Below are 11,859 nucleotides of genomic sequence, written 5' to 3'. Positions count from 1 at the left end.
GGCGGCGGCGGCGGGCGGCGGCGGCGGCAGCAAGCGCAGGGCGGCCGCGCTGCCGCGGGCGCCGGCAGGCGGGCGAAGGGCGAAGGGCCCGGGGAGCGGCGCGGGGGCGGCAGCCGGCAGGTCCCGCTTCTTCCCGGCGCCCAGCAGCAGCTTCTGCCCCGCCGCCGCATCGGCTCCAGGTCCGCCGGCGGTACCGAAACCCGGCAGCGGCACGAAGTCGGGCAGCAGCTCCAGTCCTTCCTCGGGGTAAAACGGCGCCTCCATCTTCACGGCAGATCGCCCGCTACGCCCGCCGCTCATGCTGCCGCCCTCGCCGGCCGGCGGCGGCTCCGGCGCGGGGCGGGCCGGGCTGGGCGGCTGCTCCGCGGGGCCGGCCGCCCTCGGCTGGCAGCGGGGACTGAGCCGCCTCCCGGCGCCGCCGGACCCGCGCCACGCCCCGGGCCCGCTGCCCGCCCCGCCGTCGCCGCCTCCCTGCTGCCGCCACCGGTCCCCCCCGCTCTCTCCTTCCCCCGCCCGCCGGGCTTGCGCGGAACGGCTTCCCGGTGGGGTGTCCGTGGGGAACCCGCGCTGCTCCTCCCCCTCGGAAACTCGCCCCACGACTGCGGTGCGGCAAAGAAGGCAGTGCCGGGGCCTTCGTCCGGGAACGGGGGCGTTTCTCGGGGCCGTGACTCCGGCCAGGGGACGAGTCCTGCCGGAGGAAAGCGAGCAAGAGCCACGCGTGGCGGCTGCTGGGGCAGGTGCCGGTGCGTTCGGTCTGGGATGGATGGGCACACGATAGTGCAGGTGTCTAGGACTAATGATTCCCGACTACTCGGAGCTGGGAAGTGCGACGGGGAAGTGCTTGGCTATCGGGAAACATGCCAACTGGTCAAACTAAAAGTCGCTCAGAAGATAGACATGAATTTGATGTGGCCCTTTTTCTTAGGAAAAAAAAAGTTAAGAAAAAGCATTTGAAACATCTTAGACATATTTCCAACATTTTCAAAATTACTGAAACATGAATAGCATTTTTCAGTATAGGGGTTGCATTTATTTGTTATCTTTATTCAAGATAATTGCCTCTGCCCTTCTCCAAGTTTCTGAAATTCTTATAGGATGATGAAATTTATTCCACCCAATCTTTTATAAATCCCTTTTGCTTCAGGATTTATAAAAGTCCTGACAGAACTGCTGAAAACTCTCATTTAAGTCTTTAAAATCTGCTTGCTGACTGATGGTCTCAGTGGCTCATGTACTTATTCACCAGATCTCCTCATCTGTGATGGACCCCCTCAGTTAGGTATCTCCTTCTGCAACCTACTCATGCTTTTCATGCTTTCTCCCCAGGCATTTCCTTCCTACATATCAAGACCATGTGCCTCTTCTCACAGTGTCTAGTGAAGCTGCTGAGCTCTGCTCTTAGCCCCACAATCTGTGTGGCCATGCTGTGCCTTCTCTGTGCCTAGGTTCATTCGAAAACCAGCAGTGGAGGAGAAGATGCACAGTGGTGTCAAGTCCAGGACTTTGACTCAGAATCCCTCTTCAGGTCCACAGAACAGGAATCTAGATGCAATGACTAAGGCCTTAATAACCTTGACTCAAGTATTTTGGGGCCCCCAACTCTTGATTATGGGGCAAGAGCTCCTTTTCAGTACAGCCCAACACCTTCAGTCTCTGCCTGGCAGTGTCACAGGTGTCACTTTCTTCAGTTCCATCTCCTGGGTGAACCTTGGACCTGTGTTTCCAGTTCTGTTCCTGGCACCATCTCCTGCTGCTTCTGCCTGAATTACCTGGGTGGACCTTGTACCTGGTTCATCACCTCACCTGGTGTGCACGTATCCATTAGTGTCTGCCCTGCTCTTGTGCTGCAGGACTCTGTTCAGGCTGGTGAGCCTGGGCTTTGGCTCTGGTCACCCCTAGCTCATCTTGCCATGGGACAGCCGAACTCTTCTAGTCCTTGAGGCTGTGGCAGAATTACCGCCCAGAAAACTGGCAGCAGGAGGACTCCAGGGAGAAGAAAGCCTTGAGGCAAAGGCCAGGGAAGAGGCATTCACATGGATAGGGGAGGAGTAACCATGTTTTTCTTGGTGAGGAAGGTAGTGCTAGAAAGAGCTTATTTTGGTTTCCTTGTCTCTTGGCTGACCTAGCAGGAGAGGGAGCAGAGCTGGCAGTGCTCGGCCAACAGGGAGTACTGAAAACAGCTCATGCGAGTGGCTTTGTGGAAGTATTGCTGAAGCTGCTATACAGGCTTTTCTGTCATATTCCTGGGCAAGCAAATGGCAGTGACTGGTACCTTCCATCAGCCGGGCAAAGAGCTGTCTAGGCAGAGAAACCATAGCCTCCAAGCTAAGGCAAATAAACCTTCTCTTTCCCTCAAAAAGCAAGTGTAGGCTAAGGAGAAAATGATGATCTGTGTGGGGTCAGAGAAAAAGCCATGGAGGTTCACTTGGGTCTGGGGTCATTGTCACTGAATTTCTAAGTATAATGTTACACTGACTGGGGTAGCCCTAAAGGTAGGTTCCTTCATCATTCCTGTATGTAGGATGGTTTTACTTGCTGATCAAATGCAGAGTTCGAAAGTGAGCCCAGAGAATGGGAGCGTGTCAAAATTGCTTGAAATAAACTTATTTGTAACAACAGATCGATTTATTGAAAGATCCATCTGCTGTTTGCTGATGCACCTGCAGACTGCGTTTAGGCAAGTGGCGCGGAGTTGTTTTACACGTCCTTAATGCAACTGTGTGTTGTGACAATGTGGCCTTTGCGTTGCTTTCTTTTGCCTTTCCCCCACCCCTCCTTATTCAGGAACGGCCGCAGCCCAGTCTTCGGTCCCGAGGTTGTGCCCGGCGGAGCGGGAGGCGTTGCCCAGCTGCGGGTGCGGGATGAGCAGCGCTGCCCAGCTGTGGGCGCGGGATGTGAGCAGCGCTGTCCAGCTGTGGGTGCGGGGTGTGGGCGGTGCTGCCCAGCTGTGGGTGCGGGGTACGAGCGGTGCTGCCCAGCTGTGGGTGCAGGGTGTGAGCAGTGCTGCCCAGCTGTGGGTGCGGGATGTGAGGGACGCTGCCCAGCTGTGGGCGCGGGATGTGAGCGGTGCTGCCCAGCTGTGGGCGCGGGATGTGAGCAGCGCTGCCCAGCTGTGGGTGCAGGATAGGAGCGATGCTGCCCAGCTGTGGGTGCGGGGTGTGAGGAACGCTGCCCAGCTGTGGGTGCGGGATGCGAGCGGCGCTGCCCAGCTGTGGGTGCGGGGTGTGAGTAGTGCTGCCCAGCTGTGGGTGCGGAATGTGGGCGGAGCACGGCCGGGAAAAGGGGGCGGAGCGAGGGAAAGGAGGCGGCCGGATTGGCGGGCTGGCGGAACAAGGCCCCGCCCCAACCCTGCGCGCCGACGCGCCCATTGGGCGGAGCGCGCTGCGCGCCGCTACCGCGAGAGATTCCGTTGAAGCTGGCGCCGCCATCTTGGAGTTGGGAGAGGCCGCGCGTCCCGTTCCCGTGCCTCTCCGGCGGGCCACGGGCGCGGGGGGGGGCTTTGGGAGGCGGGGGAACCATGGGCGTCCTGCGGTGAGTTCGCGGCGCCCCGCCGGCTCGTCCGTGCCCACAGAGGCCGCGCCGCCGCGGGCGCGGGGTTGGGCGGGATGGTGCAGTCCTGTTCCGCCTACCGCTGCCGGAACCGATACGACAAAGAGAAGCCCATCTCCTTCCACAAGTGAGCGCGCGCGGGCGCCGGGGCGGGGTCGCGCCGGGGGCGGGGCCAGCGCGGGGCCGCGCGCGCGAGGCCCGCGGGTGGCCGGGAGCGGGGGGAGCGCGGAGGGCGGGGACGGACGGACGGACAGACAGACAGACGGAGAGACGTGTCAGTTCGCGGCCGCTGAGGGCGGGAAGCCTCGCCCGCCCCTCCCGGTGCCTCCCTGGGGAAAGCCGAGGGACGGGACTCTCTGAGCCGCCGGTTCCAGAGCGAGAGCGGGCTGGGACCCCCCTCCCTCGGGGGCAGGAGGGTTTTGGCTCCGGTCAACCTCCTTCTTATAAAACTTCCCAGAAAAGCTGAAAGTGGCTCTTTCTTGCAGGTTTCCCCTTACAAGACCCGATCTTTGCAAGAAGTGGGAAGCTGCTGTTAAGAGGAAAAACTTCAAGCCGACCAAGTACAGCAGCATTTGCTCAGAACACTTTACGCCCGATTGCTTTAAGAGGGAATGCAATAACAAACTCCTGAAAGAAAATGCTGTGCCCACAATATTTTGTTACACTGAACCTGGTGAAAAGGTAAACCCAAAGCAGCCATGTGCCGGAACGTGTCGTGTATGTCACTGGTTGCAGCGTGGTAGGGTGTCGAGCAGGGAGATGATGCGGGCTGGGAAGGATGAAGGCTGGCAGGATGCTGAGCCTGTGTTCCTGTGGTCACCTGCAGGGCTATGGTGGCTGAAACACCTCCAACAGCTGTGCTTGTTTTCTGTGAGACTCCCTGAGGCTTTAGAGCACAGAGTCTTGTACAGGGAGACACTGGATCTCGCCTGCTCATGTGTCCATTTAATTCAGCATCCATGTGCAGAATTGAATGGAATGACAGCAAAGCAAGAAGGTTCTGCCCTGTAGTTAAACTGTCTGCGGCATTTCCTGCCTATTCGGAGTTTGAGAAAGCCTTTATTAATGCTTGCGAATGGCACTTACTCTCTTTCCATGTCTGATGGCTACTGCTAGCACTGAAGACATAGTGGATGTTACCTGTGAAACGTAACTGGACTCTTTAGGAGGGCTTTGCTAAATTAAAGTGAGTGGCAGAACCTTCCCTGCACCTACTATCTGTCTCTCCTCAGAGCACCTCTGTCTTGCCTTAGCCTTGTGTTTAAAAGCCAGACTAGTCCCTGACTTCTGATGGGAGAGCCTTCTGTGTGAGGTATTCTTCCACTTACTGTGCCGCTAATGCAATTTACTATGAGATGCAAGTCACTTGTGAGTTCTAACTTCTTGAAGTAATAGCTTCAAGACAAGAATGGACAAGATTGATTTTTAACTATTGTAAAGGATATAAAATATTTGAACTCTTCTCACTCTGCTATAGAGAAAATGGCAAAGGAGACAGTGGTAGATAGAGCAGGTCTGGGGAGCAAAAGATTAAATGGGATGAAGTGCATAGAAGAAAACTCAAGAGTTTTCTTGTTCAGTTTTTCTCTTTATATATGGTATTGGAGTGCTGCAGTAATAAAAAGGCAACACATTGAAACACATTTTCATTTGAAAAACGAAAAGTGGCTAATAACAGATAAGAGAATATAAACAAAGAGACAATGTACAGGGAAATATGGCTGTGGTTTTTGTTTGATTACACTTCCTTGCTTATCTGTGCAGTACACGTTTTCTTCATTGTGTGTAAAATACTTGCAAATTTTTTTACAGTCTGAAAGCTGAATGGGTGTATAGGGTAGTCTGCAAAAGTACTGTTGGTGGAGCAGGATTAGTAGTGAGTGATGTTCCCAATTTCACTGTCATACCTGGATCTACAAAAACACAGAAGAGTGAGTGCCTTTTAATTCTGAAGGATTTTGTTTTATTCGTATTTGTCTCATGGCACTTTTGAATAAATTGTAACAATGTAATAATGAAGAATAATATCAGCTTTTTTGGAATTGAATCCATGCTGATTTTGAATTACAGGTTTTTATCTTTTGCACTATGTAATTTGGTATACTTTCTTTTTCTTTACTTACGTCATACAAAAAATATTTATTGGCTGGAAGAAGTAATTAGAAGTTACTGATGATGTCACAGAGATACTCTGTGATACATACACTCTGTGATATGTTGTGACTATAATAATTTCTATATAGAGGCAGCATATGCTCTGTGGCTTCAAGTTGAAGTCTCTGTGAATTCAGCAGTCCAGCAGTGATCTGATTTTTGCTTTTCTTTCTAGCAAGAATGAGTTTCTTTTGGCTGTCTCTACCTTTGCCTTGTAGCATTTTTTGGTAGAAAAATTTGATAGTGACAGCTGATAGGGTCAAGGTCTTTAGAATATTCATGTGTGAATTAGGCAGGCTAACAGCAGCAGTTTTTTGTAAGTGAGAAGTAAGACTGGTAGTTGGCTGATTTTATACTTATATATGATCAGTTATATTTGAGTGCACGTTAAACTTCCCTTCAATACCAATCACCAACTGCCTTTCCAGTTACTGTCTGCCAAGTGTTGTAGTTTGTATGGAGGACAGATAGATGCCCATACATCTGTCTTGCTTGCATGTTAAGTCAAGGAAGTTAATGATACGACTTTCAGATCTGATGAGCGTGATATTTTGATGATGAGGCCTGTTGGCTGTTCTTAAAATCAACATCTTCCTGGTGCATATGCTTTTCTTTGTTCTATAGTATTGGCAACAGGTGGGCAGGTGGAAATTTTTTTCAGTGCCTCTTTTACTGAGAATGTTTTAAGCTTTCTTTCTAATAAGCAGTATGCAAGCTCTTTGATTTCAACAGTGCTTTTTCAATCAACATGTGCACAGAGTTCCAGCATACTGGATTCCTTTGGGGAAGAAAGAATCTGATTCTCTGCTCTGGCCTATACTCAAATGGCATGGGATCTGTGTTGTCCTGACCTGTACAAGTGGATCTAACAGGAACTATGTGATAAAACCTGTGGTTTTTTATCTGCAAAAAAAAGGTGCAGTGGAATTGAGCCAATTAATATTTTGCAGCTGCCAGAAGGGAGAACTGTGCTTTTCCCTTGTCCTTTCCATCTGCCAGCTATGCAGTCCTGTTCCTTAACATGACCTGGCAGTGTGAGCTCATAGCCCAGAAAGTCAAACATGTCGTGGGCTGCATCCAAAGCAGCATGGGCAGCAGGGGAGGGAGGGGATTCTGCCCCTCTGCTCTGCTCTGGTGAGACCCACCTGGAACCCTGCACCCAGCTCTGGGGTCCCAGCACAGGAAGGACATGGAACTGTTGGAGGGAATCCAGAGGAAGCCAGGAAGATGACCAGAGGGATGGAGCACCCCTCTTAGAGACTCAGGCTGAAAAAGTTGGGGATGTTCAGCCTGGAGAAGAGAAAGTGGTGTGGAAACCTCATAGCAACTTCCCAGTATCTATAGGAGGCCTGCAAGAAGACTGGAAAGGGACTTGTTTATAAGGGTGGGTAGTGACAGGCCAAGGGGGTATGGCCTTAAACTACAGGAGGGCAGGTTTAAATTAGATATTAGGTATAAATTCTCCACTGTGAGGGTGGTGAGGCACTGGAACAGGTTGCCCAGAATAGCTGTGAATGCTCCGTCCCCAGAAGTGTTCAAGGGTTGGATGGGGCTCTGAGCAACTTGGTCTAGTGAAAGGTGTCCCTGGCTATGGTGCAGGGATGTTGACACTGGATGATCTTTAAGGTCCATTTCTAACCTAAACCATTCTAAAAATCTATGATTCTCACTTTTTCCATGTATCAGGGCAGATGTATGTCATACCTCTTGTTGCATTGCTTTGACGTTTAATTATGGACAGAAAATCTGGGCAGTGATAGTGGGAGATCAAATAGTTTTCTGTCATTTTTAGCAATTGTATTTGAGCAAAGAGTAAACATCAAGGATGAGAAGGCTGCTTTGCTGTCAAAGAGCTGTTTATTTTGATTCACGGTGTCTCTTTTAACCAAAACCTTATGCTGCAGCCCAAAACCAATATCAGAGTCCCTCGCAGGTGTTGAGAAGGCAGGTCTTACTATGTCTACCTCTCTGCTCTGCCAGTCTATCAGCCTGCTCAGTAGTTGCCCCTTATTCTACCTCAGCAGAAGGTTGTCCACTTCTGATGTGTTTTTGATTGAGTTACCAGCTAAGTTATGTATGGTATGGTGCAGCAGGAAGGAGGATGGACAAAGGGGAATGGGATGGCAGTTACTAGGTCATCTGAACTCCATTTTATGGAACTGCAGTCTGTGTCCTTGCTTCTTAGGTAATTTTATGGATTTCAAAAACCTAATGTTCAAGAAACCTAGTTAGACATCAAGGGCTTGAGTTTTAAAGAGCCCTAGAAATGAAACTGCTTAAAAATATATCCAGCTGAGAAACCAGACAAAGCAGGCCCAGAAATGTTTGCCAGTTTGGAAAATCCTGTCTTTGAAATTTATTTTATTAATTTAAATCCTGGTTGTTCAGATTATTCTGGGGCTGTAATGAGAGGATTATATTGTAAACAATCTTAAACATGAAAATATACATTTTTTCTTGTTCTTTGTAGTCTGAAGAATTTGCAGAGCAGCCAGAAGATCCACTTCCACCTCCTCCACTGCCACCACCACCGCCGCCTCCGCCACCACCACCACCACCAGCAGCTCCAGTACTACCACAATCTCCATCAACTCCTTCTTTTCATTTGTCTCAAATAGATGCCAGATTTGTAGATCCAAGTATTGGATTATTGATGCCCCCTCTCCAGACCCCCAGCAATCTTGCTGTTTTTTGCGATCATAACTACACCGTAGAGGATACAGTCCATCAGCGAAAAAGAATTCAACAGCTGGAGGAACAAGTTGAAAAACTGCGGAAGAAGCTCAAGACAGCGCAACAGCGGTGCCGGCGTCAGGAAAGACAAATTGAGAAACTGAGAGAAATTGTTCAGTTTCAGAAAGAAAAAGACATATTGGCAGGAAAAGGCTATGTGATTCTGCCTAATGACTATTTTGAAGTTGTAGAAGTACCTGCCTAGCAGTCACGAACATCAGTTTTCACTTTGGTAGGCCAAGAAATTTAGGTTAAAAACTAAATTCTTTCTAATATGTAAGACTTTCCAGAATTCTGGAAAAACAGTAATGAAGCAGTCATATAAATGAGATAATATTTTTTCTTCATTGCCATTTCAGTTTGATACACTTTTAATATATTGAAGATGCAAGCATCTCATAATTAGAATATGCAATTAATTTACGAAATATAAATTGCTTCCATAAGGAAAGGATGCCAGATTGAAGACACATAGGAATTTACTTTTTTTACAATGTCTGTTTTATGCTTACAGGGGCTGGGAACTAAATCTGGCTGAGAATGAAGTTTAGGTGGTTGTACACCTAGTGCTTTGTCAAGATTTTTAATGTTGGCTTTGGTAATCCCCAGTAAGTAGTTTTCACTGATTTTAGGAAGAACAGAATTAGGTCAGCTAACATCTGCAAGTACTGCGGAAAGACAGACAGGAAAACTGGGAAAACTTCCAACTTAAGTTTGCTATGCATTTGAAGTACTGCAAAAAGTCCAATTCCTGTATCCCTTTGGGTGAGATATGTAAATGAACCACTTCTTTTTGAGTAACTGTTCACCACATGTGTGTTTTGAGAGTGATGAGGAGAATTCATTAGCATAGCTAACAAAGAGCTGTAGAAGCAGCTTTTGTTTTGAGGGCACTTAAAAATAGTCCTAAAGTGCTGGGCTGAGCTGAACATGTATGTTACTGCACTTTTGGCAGGGTCAATAAGACAATGTACTCTTTACAGTGACTGCTTGCAGAAGGGCACTGATAATACACAGTCCCGTTATGTTGTAGGATCTTCTTCCCATAAATACTGTAATTGGTAGAGTGTTGTCCTTGATTTTGAAATTAACTCGCATGTAAACCATGTGTAGCTTCAGGAAATGAAGCAAGTTTGTTTTTTATCTGGGGAGTCAGGTATTTATGGCTTTGCAGTATACAGTGGTTTTATTTCTTTACTTTTTTAACTTCCCAAAAGGCATCCACCAAAGGGCATATAGGGAACTAGACTTTGGACTTGCTTGGTGCTAGACTGGTTTATAATATCTCAAATGCTGCTGCCTCTTCTTCAGCCTTATTAAGACTCTTTCTAGTAATAGTATGACAAAGCAGTGCAGCAGTTTGCACTGACTTTCTAATAATTTATTTAGTCAATTAACTCATTCAAAATGAGAGAAAATGGCTAACCCTAATGTAGGCTTCACACCTGAAATTCCTGGATATACAAGACACAAGGAAAATTTCTCAGTCTGTGTCAAATGTGCGTGCAGTGTGGGTTCTAGCTCTGATTTTAAACAAACCGTGTTCATGATGGCTTTAAAAGCTTCCCTTAATATCCTGTTAGCATGACATTTTGAAATATTTCAAACCAGTCTTGATATTTCTGACCTCACTCATACCCCATGTGTCTATTTTCCCTATCATTTCATACACTTAAAATGAACAAAAATGCCAATGCTTCCTTTTGTGTACATTTATTATACCTAATTAAAAATTTGAAAAGCAAATGATATGTTATATTTTTTAATTACTCTCTCTTCTCTTTTTCCAGGATTTTGCCAAAATTGTCTTGACACTTTGGATTTTTATTTTCTATTAATTTCCTTGTTTAGATGTTGGGTTCCCAAGCCTTGTTGCTGTTACACTTGGTGTTTAAAATTGGTAAAATTCAAAAGTGACAAGGAAAAGACACTTTTAAAACTGTTGCTGTGCTGTTGGCATGTGTGCCAGAAAGCAGATTGTGTCTGTTTTCTCTGCAGAATATCCTCTCTTCTTACTCTGCAGGAATTTCAAGTGTTACTTCCTGAGGCGCAGTGGATTGCTGCAATACCACACCCCCTGCCACCCACCTTTGCACCCCAACACTTGGTTGTGTACTCCTGCTACAAGAGGATATACAACCAGATTACAGATCAGGAGAGGCAGCAGAGAGACCAGTACCACATCGGATACAAGTTAAAGACAGGGCCAAAAGCAGGGCATGAGGAGAAATAAATCCTCTGGGTGCAATGAGAATCATGTCAGCTTCTTCTGAAAATGCATGGGTAGCTTCCTACTCTGAATTCAGCAGCGTTTCTTTCCACCCGAGCCAAGCTTCCCTGTTTCCCCCACTCCTAGTGCTGTGGCTGCTGTGCTTGTTGGGCCCTTCTTTTGGGTGTTTTAGTTTCATAACCCTTCAGGAAAGCAGCCAAACAAAACTAGGTCTGTGAGTTAAATTTAAGATACACTGGTAGATGGCTGAGAGATGGTTGTGTGGAGTCTATGTGTCTTTAAGCTGTTTGCACTGGTGAAATGGATTTAACAGCTGACTTAAATAAATGTTTCTTCTATTGAGAGGGTTAATTATTCCTTGTCTGGACAGTTTCAGAGGTAATATGCTGCCCAGTTGTCTTCCTTTCCTCTTACCAGATGATTTTTCTAAGAAGGGATGAAGCATATTGTGACAATAAGCTTGAATTTCTCCTGCAGCAGCTGGTTTGTTTTTTTTGTTTTTTTCCTTTCAAAAAAAGTTGTTAACTCCTGATGTAGTCATGTCTGGGCTAAGTGTGGACTTTAGTCGACCTGTGGGGGCACCCAGTGCCACAGAGCTCTGAAGTGGAGAGAAAGGACTGGTATGGAAACAACTGATTGTCCTTCAGCAACTGACTTTTTATGCACTGCACCCTCTTCTTCACTCTTTCTCAATCTCTCTTGTTTGGTAGAAAGAGAAGATGAATGCTCTCTGCTACTGGCGAGTCTAGGAAAAGAATTCCAGCTAATAAGCACAATATGTTCCACAAGCATGTGTTAGAATTTCCTCCCATTTTGGCATCTGTTACATCCACACAAGCATCTGTTAAAGAGGTCTGCAACAGCTATTATTTGCATTGGCCACAACTGGTATCTGCATTAGCACCAATTTCATAAACATCTCTGAAAATACGTGATTGGCAGTTAAAAAGCAGGGGTTGTAATTGCAGGATGGCATGTGGTTGTTCAGGTGTATGTGAAGTAGCTGACATAAAGTAAAAGCACTTTACTGAAGCCCATTTTATAAACTGAATAATTCAAACGAGTTAGAAAATAGCAAAATCGGCATTAAATGTTAGATCATTAAGTTATAGAAAGATTTATTTTGAAATGGGGAGATGCTTCAACAGATAGGAATTGGAACCATTTCTAAACAGAAGTTTTGGCTTCCTTCT

The 11,859-nt window shown here is 47.3% G+C and overlaps 1 protein-coding gene across 1 annotated transcript; it reads left to right on the top strand.

The window, feature by feature from the left end:
- Positions 1–3,399: 3,399 nt before the first annotated feature.
- On the top strand, positions 3,400–10,182 carry THAP1 (THAP domain containing 1). The gene is made up of 3 exons (XM_033085011.2): positions 3,400–3,676; positions 4,035–4,230; positions 8,174–10,182. Exons 1-3 carry the CDS (start codon positions 3,606–3,608, stop codon positions 8,639–8,641), a joined length of 735 nt encoding a protein of 244 aa, XP_032940902.1. The 5' UTR covers positions 3,400–3,605; the 3' UTR covers positions 8,642–10,182.
- Positions 10,183–11,859: the final 1,677 nt, after the last annotated feature.

Source organism: Catharus ustulatus, chromosome Z, assembly GCF_009819885.2.
Source record: "Catharus ustulatus isolate bCatUst1 chromosome Z, bCatUst1.pri.v2, whole genome shotgun sequence".
Classification (NCBI taxonomy): Eukaryota; Metazoa; Chordata; class Aves; order Passeriformes; family Turdidae; genus Catharus; species Catharus ustulatus.
Note: the sequence above shows the minus strand (reverse complement) of the source record. Positions and strands in the feature narration are given on the sequence as shown.

Bases quoted from the DNA above. Each gene is read 5' to 3' on its own strand.
- THAP1 (XM_033085011.2), top strand. From the start codon at position 3,606: ATGGTGCAGTCCTGTTCCGCCTACCGCTGCCGGAACCGATACGACAAA. The intron at 3,677-4,034 runs GTGAGCGCGCGC...TCTTTCTTGCAG, and splicing joins AAGCCCATCTCCTTCCACAA to GTTTCCCCTTACAAGACCCG. The intron at 4,231-8,173 runs GTAAACCCAAAG...TGTTCTTTGTAG, and splicing joins ACACTGAACCTGGTGAAAAG to TCTGAAGAATTTGCAGAGCA.